The 14,856-nt window shown below is 40.9% G+C and overlaps 1 protein-coding gene across 1 annotated transcript in view; it reads right to left on the bottom strand.

Moving 5' to 3' along the window:
- The window catches only part of EP400 (E1A binding protein p400), a 116,694-nt gene that overhangs the window by 79,950 nt on the left and 21,888 nt on the right, over positions 1–14,856 (bottom strand). Inside the window, exons 3-5 of the mRNA XM_024739910.1 lie at positions 2,097–2,187; positions 591–698; positions 7–85 (exon numbers count right to left, since the gene is read on the bottom strand). Of these exons, the coding sequence (XP_024595678.1) occupies positions 7–85; positions 591–698; positions 2,097–2,187 (278 nt within the window). The remainder of the gene's footprint in view (positions 1–6; positions 86–590; positions 699–2,096; positions 2,188–14,856) is intronic.

The following is a 14,856-nucleotide window of genomic DNA, read 5'->3' as shown; positions in this document are numbered from 1 at the left end:
GGGGGCCCCGTGGAGGGGTCGTACCGCTGCTGGCTCTGCTTCTGGCCAGTGAGCTGAGCGGCCTGCGGCGCGGGTGGCATTCCCCCTGCAACAGAGGGCAGACCCAGCGGCCCTGACTCCCGGGCTCGGACTCCACCGGCCAGGGCTGCCTCAGACCCTGCGCTCGCAACACACACACTCAAACGGGAGGTTTACCTGGTGGGAGATCTCTGTGTATTAGGTCTAACGTGATAAATGAGCACACAACAAAGGAAAGAAAGGCCTCGGCCTTTGCGCGTTAGCATCAAGCAGAGCAGGCACGGGATAACCGCAGGGTCCCTACCACAGCAGCAAGTCAGAGAAAACACAGGAGGGAAAACCGGAGAGAAGCTGAGGACAGTGGGACGTGCGGCTCCGCTAAAGTGACAAGAGCTGGTCTCCGGTGGTTTCTTCATACTGTGTGAAGTGGGACTCAGAGGAACGTCCCAATGGCAGAAACCACCTCAGATATGCTACCTGGACTGCACACGTTTTAGTCTGCTGCTGCTTTAAGCCCTCTCTGCACTCCCTCTTTCTGAGCTAAGAGAGCTAGTTCTGGCGCTGGGTCTTACCTTGAACTGTCGGCATTAACTGCTGGAGAGGAACTCCTGTATTCACCCCTGGGTGCTGGAAAACTACCCCTTGGTGACCCACTTCGAGTCGAGGTCTCTTAGACTGCTCTAGAATAATTTTCAGAAAAGGTGCAGTTTGATGTAAAAATAAAACCACAAAAGTAGTAGAAAAAACATGTGTAAGTGTTTTTATCATCTTTGAACAGAGAGGCCTTTCTATGCATGAACCAAAATGCAGAAGCCATAAAAGATAGGGTTGATAAATATAATTTCTTTCCGTTAAAAATTTGTAAATATAAGGAAAAGCATCATAAAAAAGGCAAAGGACAAGCGTCAACCTAAGAGACAATTATCTGCAACATACACAACGGGCAACACTCATAAAGCTCTTACAAATTAATATGAAAAGGATCAACAACCAGAAAGACAAAATGAGCAAAGAACACAAACAACGAGCAGAGGAACACGTTCACAAATGGTTAAGAACATGAAGAGGTAACTGAAACCGCATCGAAATTAAAGAAATCCATTATCAAAACAAAGATTTTATTTTTTACCCATCGGCTCGACAAAGATTAAAAGATACTTAATAAAATGGCCAAAATGTGAGAGAAGCAGAAATTGCTGATGGGAGCAAAAGCTGACCCTACCCTTTTGGAGGGCAGCTTAGCCTCGCTAATACTCAACTATGCACACATTTTGATCTAGCAATTTCACTCTTGGAGCGCTGCTTTTAGATACATGGACAGACATGTATAGAAAAAACTGTGAAACTAAATGTTCAATCAGGTTTTGATTACAACAGAAAAAAGGCGGTACTAACAAACGTATGCTAACACGGGTCTGATGCATGAAGAAGGAGGCACCCATGCAGTGGGTGCAGTATTTTGCAGCTATCAAAAAGAATGAGGTCCATGACTGGGAAAGATGGCCTAGTCAGTTAATATTAAAGACATAACAGTGTATATATATAGGATCACATTTGAACTTTTTCAGAATGACACACCTGTAGCAATGCTTGTCTGTAAAACTGAACAAACATAGCCAGCTCTGTGGCTAGGGAATGGGGAAGGAATACCAAACCAGAGACAGACTTAAACTACACCCTTCTAAACTGTTTGAATCTTTTACACAAAATGTGTATTAAGTTCCTAACTTGGAGAAAAAATTCAGTTTGAAAAATGAATGACAATTTGAAAAGGCAGATGGCTTTACACTTAATCATGTCATGAGGACTAAACAGCCTACAAATGCACACAGAAAATCAAACTGGAATATACCTATTCAACTGACAAATTTCTAACTTCAGTACACATAAACATGCACATAAATATTTTGTTTAGCTGATTACCACCAAAAGAAAAATTAACTTTCAAAGTAGAAACTAACCAAAACTAAGTTCCTTAGGGGCCACGCTTTAGAAACAGGTGGCCACTACACTGGAATTCCCAAACTAAGACGCTAACTGGCTCCGGGGGGCCCTTCAGCCTGTGCTCCGTGACATACCTGCCGGAGGTCCCGCCTGCTGCCTCTTAAAGGGGTCCGTTTCGATCACACTGCCAGCCCCTGCCACAAGGGTCCCTGCAAGGGCTTGTTGCTGGAAAAAAAAAAAAAAAGGAAAAACTGAGATTTTCATAATTTAAGTGTATTACAAGAATGAATGTAAACTAAAACTATCATAATTATCCCAAACACTGACTTCCCTTCTTTTTAAGAAGAGAAATGTCATCTACCCGATGTATTATAATAAATAATTTAAAGTTCTAACTTACCTCTGGAGGATAAAAAAGGATTTGCATTCTGGTTTTAAATGGAATTTCAGTTCAATGCAAATCTAGAGTCCTTCGGAAACGAGCTGGCTCTGCACGCACAATGACAGCAGAAACTAACGCAGGAAACCTCAGTCTCGGCAAGGACTACAACTTGGCCTCCTGACCAGTCACACTGCCTGGCGTCGCTCAGCCCGCCGAAATCACAAAAGCTGAATGATAAGAAGACTGAAATTGTCTTCCTACTGGAAAATGGCGCTAAAACTCCAATGAAGCACTATCTAATTGACTTCAAAATGGTACTGCAGTTAGTACCCTACTTGATATATAACTGTGTGAAATAGATACAGGTTATTTAAAATGTTTAAGTGAAAAGCTACCGGCAAAGACAGAAACTAGCTGACTCTGGGCGCCCTACACCTTTGACACCTGCACTACCCCTGAAGGGCTACTAAAGGCCAAGCATGGTGTTTAGCAGTTGCTAACTTTTTAAATAATTCAATTATATCCACTCTACTTAGCGAGGCATTTTAAATGCAAAAGTTACAGATGTCTGAACGAAGAAACTGCCTGTGACAGTGGCTACTGACCAGCATCCCTAGGAAGGGACACTTCACTGCCAGGACCAGCCACGCTGCAGGTTTTGCCTCCCATGGGGCAAGGCCTCAGGGTAATGAAGAGGGAAAGTAAGCACCCCCTGTTTACATTTAACAAAGATGGGGGCAGAAGGAAGAGCGGGAAGGAGGGAGAAGAGAAAAGAATGATTTAAAAAGCAGACAATATGTGAACAGTGGCTGTCTCTGGGGACAAGATTACAATCAATTTATAATTTGTGTGTGTGCACTTATTTTCTAAATGTTTTACAGTGAACATGTATTACTTCTGTAATCAAAAAACGGTTTTGTTTTTTTTTTTAATAAAAGGAATTGATAGAGGGTTCTGTGTCCAGTAATGGCCAAGTACTTCCTGTTGGACTAAACACATTCAAGATAAATACAAACTCTAAAAGAAATATAAAAAATGTGAAAAGGTGGGCAGATACAGCGTGGGACTCGATACTTGCAAGGAGGGAATGAAACTAAGAGACGCTTCTGGGTTTACGGCATTTGGCACAAGGGCAGGCCCCAGTCTCAGACCCAGACAGGGAGGGTCTCACTGGCTTGAAGACTACTAGGATGGAGAGTAGGAGACCAGAGCGGAGACAGGTAAGGGAGAATCGCCACAGAAGGCAGCGGAGATGGGCCCCAAGCTCCCCTTTTTTCTGGCTGCCTCCTGACCACCCACATGCCAAGACGCCAAGCACAGGCCAGCATAACCACACCGAGATCTCACGAGGCAGAGGCTACAGTTTCAAACCAATCACATTAACTAGATGTGAAAGCAAACCAGCAGAACTCCTCAGAAGGATATAACAGATCTCAGGGTCTCTGCAACCTATCATTCACGATACCCAAAACCCAATTCAAAATCAATCAACGTGATACACCATATTAATAAACTGAAGGAGAAAAACCATATGATCATCTCAATAGAAAAAGCTTTTGACAGAAGTCAACACCCAATTCTGATAAAAACCCTCCAGAAGGCAGGCACAGAGGGAACTTACCTCAACATAATAAAGGCCTTATGTGACAAATCCACAGCCAACATCGTCCTCAATGGTGAAAAACAGAAAGCATTCCCTCTAACATGAGGAACAAGACAAGGTTGGCCACTCTCACCACTATTATTCAAGATAGTTTTGGAAGTTTTAGCCACAGCAATCAGAGAAGAAAAAGAAATAAAAGGAATCCAAATCGGAAAAGAAGTAAAACTGTCACTGTTTGCAGATGACATGATACTATACATAGAGAATCCTAAAGATGCTACCAGAAAACTACTAGAGCTAATCAATGAATTTGGTAAAGTAGCAGGATACAAAATTAATGCACAGAAATCTCCTGCATGCCTATACACTAATGATGAAAAATCTGAAAGAGAAATTAAGGAAATACTCCCATTTACCATTGCAACAAAAAGAATAAAATACCGAGGAATAAACCTACCTAAGGAGACAAAAGACCTGTATAAAGAAAACTGTAAGACACTGATGAAAGAAACTGAAGATGACACAAACAGATGGAGAGATATACTACGTTCCTGGATTGGAAGAATCGACATTGTGAAAATGACTCTACTACCCAAAGCAATCTACAGATTCAATGCAATCCCTATCAAACTACCACTGGCATTTTTCACAGAACTAGAACAAAAAATTTCACAATTTGTATGCAAACACAAAAGACCCCGAATACCCAAAGCAATCTTGAGAAAGAAAAACGGAGCTGGAGGAATCAGGTTCCCTGACTTCAGACTATACTACAAAGCTACAGTAATCAAGACTTCCCTGGTGGCACAGTGGTTGAGAATCTGCCTGCCAATTCAGGGGACACGGGTTCAAGCCCTGGTCTGGGAAGATCCCACATGCTGTGGAGCAACTAGGACCATGAGCCGCAACTACTGAGCCTGCGCGTCTGGGGCCTGTGCTCTGCAACAAGAGAGGCCGCAACAGTGAGAGGCCTGCACACCGTGATGAAGAGTGACCCCCGCTCGCTGCAACTAGAGAAAGCCCTCACACAGAAACGAAGACCCAACACAGCCAAAAATAAATAAATTAATTAATTAAAAAAAAAAAAAAAGACAGTATGGTACTGGCACAAAAACAGAATCTAAGTGGTGCTGGGAAAACTGGACAGCTACATGTAAATGAATGAAATTAGAACACTCCCTGACACCATACACACAGAAAAACCTCAAAATGGATTAAAGACCCAAATGTAAGGTGAGAAATGCAAATCAAAACTACAATGAGGGGGCTTCCCTGGTGGCGCAGTGGTGAAGAATCTGCCTGCTAAGGCAGGGGACACGGGTTCGAGCCCTGGCCCGTGAAGATCCCACATACTGTGGAGCAACTAACCCCTGCGCCACAACTACTGAGCCTGTGCTCAAGAGCCCGCAAGCCGCAACTACTGAGCCCGTGTGCCACAACTACTGAAGCCTGCGTGCCTAGAGCCCATGCTCCGCTACTAGAGAAACCACCGCAATGAGAAGCCCATGCACCACAACAAAGAGCAGCCCCCACTCGCAGCAACTAGACAAAGGCCGCACAAAGCAACAAAGACCCAATGGAGCCAAAAATAAAAACAAACAAATAAATAAATTTATAAAGCAAAAAACTACGAGGTATCACCTCACACCGGTCAGAATGGCCATCATCAAAAAATCTACAAACAATAAATGCTGGAGAGGGTGTGGAGAAAACGGAACCCTCTTGCACTGTTGGTGGGAATGTAAATTGATACAGCCACTATGGAGAACAGTATGGAGGTTCCTTAAAAAACTAAACATAGAACTGCCATACGACCCAGCAGCAATCCCACTCCTGGGCATATACCCTGAGAAAACCATAATTCAAAAAGAGTCATGTACCAAAATGTTCACTGCAGCTCTATTTGCAATAGCCGGGACATGGAAGCAACCTAAGTGTCCATCGACAGATGAATGGATAAAGAAGATGTGGCACATATATACAATGGAATATTACTCAGCCATAAAAAGAAATGAACTATTCGTAGTGAGGTGGATGGACCTACAGTCTGTCATACAGAGTGAAGTAAGTCAGAAAGGGAAAAACAAATACAGTATGCTAACACATATATATGGAATCTAAAAAAAATGGTTCTGAAGAACCTAGGGGCAGGACAGGAATAAAGACGCAGACATAGAAAATGGACTTGAGGACACGGGGAGGGGGAAGGGTAAGCTGGGACGAAGTGAGAGAGTGGCATGGACATATATACACTACCAAACGTAAAATAGCTAGCTAGTGGGAAGCAGCCGCATAGCACAGGGAGAGCAGCTCGGTGCTTTGTGACCACCTAAAGGGGAGGGATAGGGAGGGTGGGAGGGAGACACAAGACGGAGGGGATACGGGGATATATGTATACATATAGCTGATTCACTTTGTTATACAGCAGAAACTAACACAACATTGTAAAGCAATTATACTCCAATAAAGATGTTAAAAATATATATATTTAAAAAAAATTACTCCAAAACACAGAGACGAGAAAACACAAGCCATACTCAAAACAATCAATGGACACCAACCCCCAGACGCCTCACATTCTGGAAGTAGCAGCAGGGATTTCACAGTAGGTTTAATAAGGACGCCCAAGGACATAAAGGTATGTTGTAACGAAAGACGAGAGGAAATCCTGACAGAAAAAAAGAAACGATTAAAAAACAGAACCAATCTGAAAAAGAATATATATATCACTTCACTGTACACCAGAAACACTGTAAATCAACTATACTTCAGTAAAAAAATAAATTTTTTTTAAAAAGAAAGAGAACCAAATAAAGACAGAACAGAAAAAGTGTCTGAAAGTTAAAAAATTCATTGGATAGGCTGAAGAGTAGGGTGGGGACACAGAGGTCGGTGAATTGAAAACAGATTCTTGAGGGAAGAACAAGAGGAAGCCTGGACTTCAAGACTCAGCAGATGGCACAGTGCTGCTTAAGGATGGACGACAGATAAAAACAGCTGAGCAGAGAGCCCAGAGGGAGACTCAGACTCACACAACCTTGCCAGTTCCTAAAGACACCAAAACAACCCAAATGGAATGAAAAGTCTTTTCAACCAAATGACGCTAGAAGACCGGATATCCATGGAAAAAACTGATAAATTGAACTTCATTAAAATAAAAAACTAAGGGGCTTCCCTGGCGGCACAGTGGTTAAGAATCCGCCTGCCAATGCAGGGGACACGGGTTTGAACCCTGGCCCGGGAAGATCCCACATGTTGAGAAGCAACTAAGCCCGTGCGCCCCAACTACTGAGCCTGCACTCTATAGAGCCCACAAGCCACAATTACTGAGCCTGTGTGCCACAACTACTGAAGCCTGTGCGCCTAGAGCCCGTGCTCCGCAACAAGAGAAGACACCACAATGAGAAGCCCGCGCACCACAACGAAGAGCAGCCCCCACGCGCGGCAACGAAGACCCAATGCAGCTAAAAATAAATAAAATTTTAAAAGAATAAAAAAATCAGTAGTTGGGGGATAAATCAGGAGCTTAAGGTTAAAACATACACACTACTATATATAAAATAGATAACCAACAAGGACCTACTGCATAGCACTGGAGACTATACTCAATATCTTGTAATAACCTATAATGGAAGAAAATGTTTAAAAAATATACATATATTTATATACATGTGTGTATAACTGAATCACTTTACTGTACACCTGAAACTAACACAGCATTGTAAATCAACTAAATTTCAATAAATTTTTTTAAATGGCAAAAAAAAAAAATCAATAGTTGGGGTAGGTTTACAGAATTATAATTATTCATTCCCTTTAATGCTATAATCACTGAAAAATAATCTCCACTTAGGATTTTTTAAGAGCTAAATAACTGTAATAAAAACTATTTTGGGGAATTCCCTGGCAGTCCAGTGGTTAGGACTCAGCCATGGGCCCGGGGTTCAATCCCTGGTCGGGGAACTAAGATCCCGCAAGTGCGGCCAAAAAAAAAAAAGAAGAAGAAAGAAAAAAATACTACCTCAAAGTCTTTTGGAAGCAGACAGAAATTAATATACTGTGTATGTAATACAAGGAATTCTGAATTTATTTCTAGAGTTTCATTGGTCAATATAAAAATTCTACAACTGGTTGTAAATAATAAAACTCATACTGAGATTTTTTTTTTCCGAAGAAAACAAAAGGTATGTTTTTTCATTTCAATTCTTTCCTGACAGACTCTCCATTTTCTTGTCTCCTTAGACATCCACTAGTATTTGCGACAAAGATCTATAATTCAAAATGGAGATTCCTTGGTTTTCCTCTTTTAGGTCTCTTAAATATTTATAATATTAAATAATGTGATTTTTAAAAGCACAGTAAAATTAATCATAGAATTTTTTTTAAAAAATTTTTTCAAAACTTGAATAGGTTTTTCTCCAGAGAAGATATACGAACGACCAACAAGCACATTAAGATGCCCAACATAATTCGTCACAAGAGAAATGCAAACGAAAACACAATGAGACACCACTTCACGCTCACTAGGATGGCTAGAATTTTTTTTAACAGGAAAAAAAGAGTTGGCAAGGATATACAAATATCGGAACCTCTGTATATTGCTGACGGGATGTAAAATGGGGTAGCTACTAAGTATTCATAGTGGCACTGTTCGCAACAGCCAAAAGCTGCAGACAGCCCGAATATTTATCAAGAGTGGATAAGCAAAATGTAGCACACCCGTACAATGGATATACACTCCACCATAAAAAGTTATGGAGTGCTCAGGCATGCTACAATGTGGATGAACCTTGAAAACATCACGTTAAGTGAAAGAAACCAGGCACAAAATACTGCACGACTCCACACTAGGTAAATCTATGGAGACGATGCCGACTGGTGGCTGCCAGTGGCTGGAGGAGCAGGTACCAGGGAGTGACTGCTTCTCGGGTGCGGGGTTTTCTTTTACGACAATGAAGATATTTTAGAAACCGATATACGTAACAGTGGTTGCTTAACACCGTGAATGCACTATAAATGCCACTGGACACTATGTGGTTAACATACAAACGGCTGCGTGAATCCCACTTGTTTGTACATAATCGGAGAATTTCAGCAGCGGCCTGAGCGCTCACTGAACACTGTTTCCTTTCCCGTCTGACATTTTTCATAATAAAATGCCGAGAATTAGAAAAACTTCTAAGCTTAAAAAGTAATGATAAAGCAATCACCCGTGTACTCATCCCGAGGCTTAAGAATAAGCTGTTACGCACGCCCTGGAGACCCCGCGCACTATGAAGGCATCCCCCTCCCCACCTGAACTGCGTGTGAACATCTTCCCCTGCTGCCGTCACCTACAGGCTTAGCTCCACGCTACGCTGTGTTTGGTTTTGCTTCCTAGTGAACTTTACCTGAAGGAATGCTGCAGCTGGGCTCTCCCGGAACTCCTTCTGTTCCACAGGGCGCTGCTGAGACCCGCCCACACCGACTCACTCATTTTCACTACTGATTACTATTAGCATCCCTCTACATGAACGCGCATGACCCACCGATCTGTTCTACTGCTGACGGACAATGTGTTCCTTTCCAGTTTGGGGCTATTAGAAGAAACGATGCTGCTGGGAACATTATCAGATGTGTTTTCTGGCACACAAACACAAGACCACCTTTAGAGCATGCTGTTTGGATCAAAAGGGCCTACCCACACTCACCTTCTCCAGATCATGTGAAATGTTTCCATGCTACACTCCCAATCAACAGTGGGTAAGAATCTCATAGACCTAAATCAACAGATTCTGTCCAGTTTAATTTCTGGCAGTCTGGTGAGTATGACAGTAAATCAGAGGGTTTAATTTGTGTCACTGTGGAGACCATGCAACCTAAGTTTACAGGCACTCCCTGCCAACCACTGTCCCACGGTTCTTATGCAAATATTTATCAATGTGGTCTATAAACGCACTGATGTATTACATTCCTCTAAGCACTAACAGGAAATCTGTCCCACTAATAAACTTTCTGACAATTTCCAATTCAAGAAATTTTATCTTCAGTTGTATCAAATTCATTACAAGAACACCTAAATATTGGGTTCAAATTATTATTCCCCACCAAAAGGAACACAGTTCCTTGGAGAAATGACTGATACCTGGACTGAATCAAGGCATGTGCAAGATAAACTTTAAACATTTTGTGCCAGAATGTAAGGAAGTACTTGGACAGTGCCAGGGATGTGTCAAAAGTATACTAGAGCCCGCTTGAAAGGGCTCCCACTGGTCAAATTACAGATAATTTGAACATCAAAATAAACAGTAATAGAATAAATAGTAATAAACTGGGGCGGGGGGACTGGGTAGCGGTTGGCTGGCAGGGCACAAGGAGACTTGATGGAAGTGGACACCCTGACACGTGTATGGGTTACACGGGCACTCGTCAGACTCAACAAATTCTAACATTTAAGATCTGTGCAGTCCCTGCCTACAAATTATACCTTAATATGATATAATTCACCACTTTTACAGACCAAAAAAGAAAAATCACATGATTATGTGAAGAGATGCAGCAAACAGTATTTGACAAAATTCAACATCCATTCATGATAAATACTAGGAATAAAGGAATTTCCTTAACCTGATAAAGGACAGTTACAAAGTCTACAGCTAACACCATACTCCATATGGTGAAAGACTAAATGCTTCCCCCTAAGATCCAGAAGGTAAGAATGTCTGTTCTTATCACTCCTATACAGCATCACAGTGCAAGTCCATGCCAGTCCATGCCATTGCGAGTGCAAATAAGGCTAGAAAAAGAAATAAAAGGCATACAGAGAGAAGAAAATATAAATTTTGCTTTCTTTGCAGACATGATTCTCTAGGTAGAAAATCCCATGGAATCTACAAAAAAGCTCCTAAAACTAATAAATGAGTTTAGCAAGGTTGCATAATCAACTGTATTCCTATATACTTGCAATGAACAACTAGAAAAAAATTTTTTAATTTAAGTGCCATCTATAGCACCACAGAAAAACTGGAATAGCTGGGTGTAAGTCTAACAAAACATACATAGAATTTGCATGCTGAAAAACTATAAAATACTGATGAAAGAAATCAAAGAAGACAAAAATAAATGGAGAACATACCATATTCCTGGCCTGGAAGACTCAACAGTGTCAAGATATTACTTCACCCCAAACAGGTCAATAGAGTCAATCCAATCTCAATCAAAATCCTAGCAGGGGGCTTCCCTGGTGGCGCAGTGGTTGAGAGTCCGCCTGCCGATGCAGGGGACGTAGGTTCGTGCCCCGGTCCGGGAAGATCCCACATGCCGCGGAGCGGCTGGGCCCGTGAGCCATGGCCGCTGAGCCTGCGCGTCCGGAGCCTGTGCTCCGCAACGGGAGAGGCCACAACAGTGAGAGGTCCGCATAACGCAAAAAAAACAAAAAAATCCTAGCAGGATGTTCTATGGATATTGACAAGCTGATTCTAAAATGTATATGAAAAGTGAAAGGAACCAGAATGACCGAAACAATTCTGAAAAAGAACAGAGTTGAAGAACTCACACTAACTGATTTCAGGACTTACTACAAAGATACAGTAGTAAAGACAGTGTGGCATTAGCAAAAAGATAGACACAGAGATCCATGGAAGAGAAGAGAGCCTAGAAACAGACCCATACGGACAGGATGAACTGATTTCTGGCAAAGATGCAAAATCAATTCAGCAGATACAAGAAAGTCTTTTTAAGAAACACTGCTCAACTAACTGGCTGTCAATATACAAAGAAATAAACTTCTACTGATGCTTGCATGTTATACAATACTTTACTCAAAATGGATCACACGGGCTTCCCTGGTGGCGCAGTGGTTGAGGGTCTGCCTGCTGATGCAGGGGACACGGGTCTGTGCCCCGGTCTGGGAAGATCCCACGTGCCGCGGAGCGCCTGGGCCCGTGAGCCATGGCCGTTGGGCCTGCGCGTTTCAAAAAAAAAAAAAAAAAAAAAATGGATCACAGACCTAAATGTAAAACATAAAACTATACAACTTCTAAAAAAAAAACTAGAGGAAATTTTTGTGACCTTGGGTTGAGTGAAGAGTTCTTATATATCAAAATCACAATCCATAAAAGAAAAAAAATGATAAAAGAGACCACACATCAAAATTCAGAACTTCTGCTCTGTAAAAAATGATATAAAAGAAGAAGAAGATACAGCACAGAATGACAGAAAAATATTTGCAAATTTATATCTGACAAAAAGCTTATATCCAAATTATATAAAGAATTCTCAAATGCTGAACAATAAAGCTAATGACTCAATGGAAAAAAAACGGTGAAGGAAATGAACAGATACTTCCCCGAAGAAGATATAGAAATGGAAATGAACACATGAAAAAGAAAAGTTGTTCAACATCATTAGTCTTTAGAGATATACAAGTTAAAACCACTGCATACGTATTAGAATAACTACAGAAAAAAACTGACAAGAACAAGTAGTGGGGAGGATGCAGAACAAACGGAACTCTCAATCACTGCTGGTGGGGATGGGAAACGGAACAGCCACTGTGGAAAGTTTAGCAGTTGCATATAAAACTGAATGCACTCTTAATAACAACCCAGGAACCTGTCTCCTGGGTATGCCAACAACTGGAAACAACCCAACGTCCTTCAAAGGGTGAATGGCTCAACAAACTGGGGAACGTTCATATAGTGGAATACCGCTCAGCAAAAAAAGGAAACAATTGGCAAATTCAACAACGTGGATGAATCTCAAATGCATTATTATGCTAACTGAAAGAAGCCAGACTGAAAAGGCAGCATGCATATACTATACTGTATAATTCCATTTATATTTTATTCTGGAAAAGGCAAAATCATAGACAGAGAACAAAGGTTAAGGGAGGGAGAAAATCTGACGACAAAGATGTGGCATGAGGAACATCTGGGGGGATGCCAGAACTCCTCTGTTTCTTGGGTGGTGGTGGTTACACAACTCTAGGCCATTTAACAAAACTCACAGAACTGTAGACCAAAAAGAATAAACTTTACTGAATTAAATAAATTTAAATAAATAAATACCGTTAATGACATATGAAAATGCACTGATTAAAATAAGAATCTGTATGTGAATATACGTAATGGAAGAAAAAAGAAAGTTCATCATTACAGCAGAATGCCAGCTAATGAACGCAGAAGGAATAATGGAGTTAGAAAATCCACCTTGCAATCTTTAACGTGACTCGTCAATAGATAACAGAATTAGTGGCCCACGTCAAACAACGTTCTACAAAATAACTGACCTACACTTCTCAAAAATGTGAAGGCACGAAAGAGTGAGGAGCTTGCCCAGATTAAAGAAGACCAGAGAGGCATGGCAACGAAACACAACGGGTGATCCCAGACCGGGAGAAAAACAACTATACAAGGGATGTCACCGGAAGAAGAGACAAAATTTGCACATGAGCTGTGGCTTAGTCATAGTAAAAGTTACTGTAAAATTTCCAGAATTGATTGTTATACCATGGTTAGGTCAGGTAACACTCGTACCTGATACCATATGAAGAAGGACTTAGGGATGCAAGTGTGATATGACGTCTGCAACTTACTCTCAAATAGTTTGGGGGAAATGTGTATGTGTGTACATATAAAAGAGAGAGAGAATAAAAATAATGCAATGGGGCAAAAAGTTAACAACTGGTGCATTTGGGTAGAGGATATAACGGGAGGTCTTTGTACTGTTATTGCAACTTTTATATATGTTTGAAATTATACCAAAATTAAAAATTTAAAAAATTTTTAAAACATTATCACCACAAGATTCAACTGCTTTCAGAACCTAGCACAATCTATTCCAAAATGACTAGAATCTGACCTGTACTTTTAGGTTCTTGGCATTTATTAATGTAACACTGAGTGATTTAATTTTCAAAAAATTAAAAATAATCAGCTTGCATTCAATTAACATCCATTTAGAAGCCTACGGTCCTGGTATTTTAGAAGTGTGTTTCATTTCAGTGTTTCTTCTAGCTACAGAAAATATCAAGTTGTCATCTGTGTAATCTTTTTTTCTTCTGTTTGTACTATTCTCAAAAATACAGATAGAAGACACAAGAAAGAACCAACATTTAAAACACAGCACACAAGGAATCCTGAGCACACATCCAACAGGACTGCGGGTATGAGATGACACGCATGCTGAAGCTACTACTGCGCTACAGGTCAATACACACAAAAAATAATGCAGTAGGTCTGTGTTGTCATTTACTCATGCAATTTAGTTGTATAATTTTATATACAGGAAGGCTTTTTTACTTTTTTAAAATAAGGAATGGGCTCTGGAAAAAAATGCTGAAGAGCAAATAGTAAATTGAAGGTTAAAATATCTGGATGAAGGAAAAGTTTCGGATGAGACTACATTTTAGAACCATCGAAAAGTACCTGAAATGGGTGCTGCTGGGATGAAAAAGCAGCAGAAACATTTGGAGGAAGCTGGGTTGCTATAGCAACAGGAGTACCAGTCTGCCCATCCTTTCCTGTCACAACCTTTACCTGAGAGGAAATATTTTGAGAAAAGAAGGCAACATAATTTTTAAGACTGCTCAAAATTTTGTTAGAATTTTATTGCTGATAGCTCACTGATGTCTGGTGTTTAAAAATGGAAATTTTTTGCATCAAATCCTGTAAAAGGACACTGAACTGATTTGTGACAGATTTATAATACCCTAATTTAACTGCAAATCTTGCAGAAACTCCAATTTAAGTCACAAATGCAGTGTCCTTAGATTCTGCAACTTCAAACTTTAAAAATGGTAATGGCGGACAGTCTTCAAGTAGCAAAGCCCTGACAACCTCATAGGCAGTTTACACCCTGGCCTACTCCGTGCAGGTCAGAATGGCAATGACAGATAAGGGGCATTGAGCCTACAGACAACATTGGTGTA

Source organism: Neophocaena asiaeorientalis, unplaced genomic scaffold (assembly GCF_003031525.2).
Source record: "Neophocaena asiaeorientalis asiaeorientalis breed wild unplaced genomic scaffold, Neophocaena_asiaeorientalis_V1.1 scaffold757, whole genome shotgun sequence".
Lineage (NCBI taxonomy): Eukaryota > Metazoa > Chordata > Mammalia > Artiodactyla > Phocoenidae > Neophocaena > Neophocaena asiaeorientalis.
Note: the sequence above shows the minus strand (reverse complement) of the source record. Positions and strands in the feature narration are given on the sequence as shown.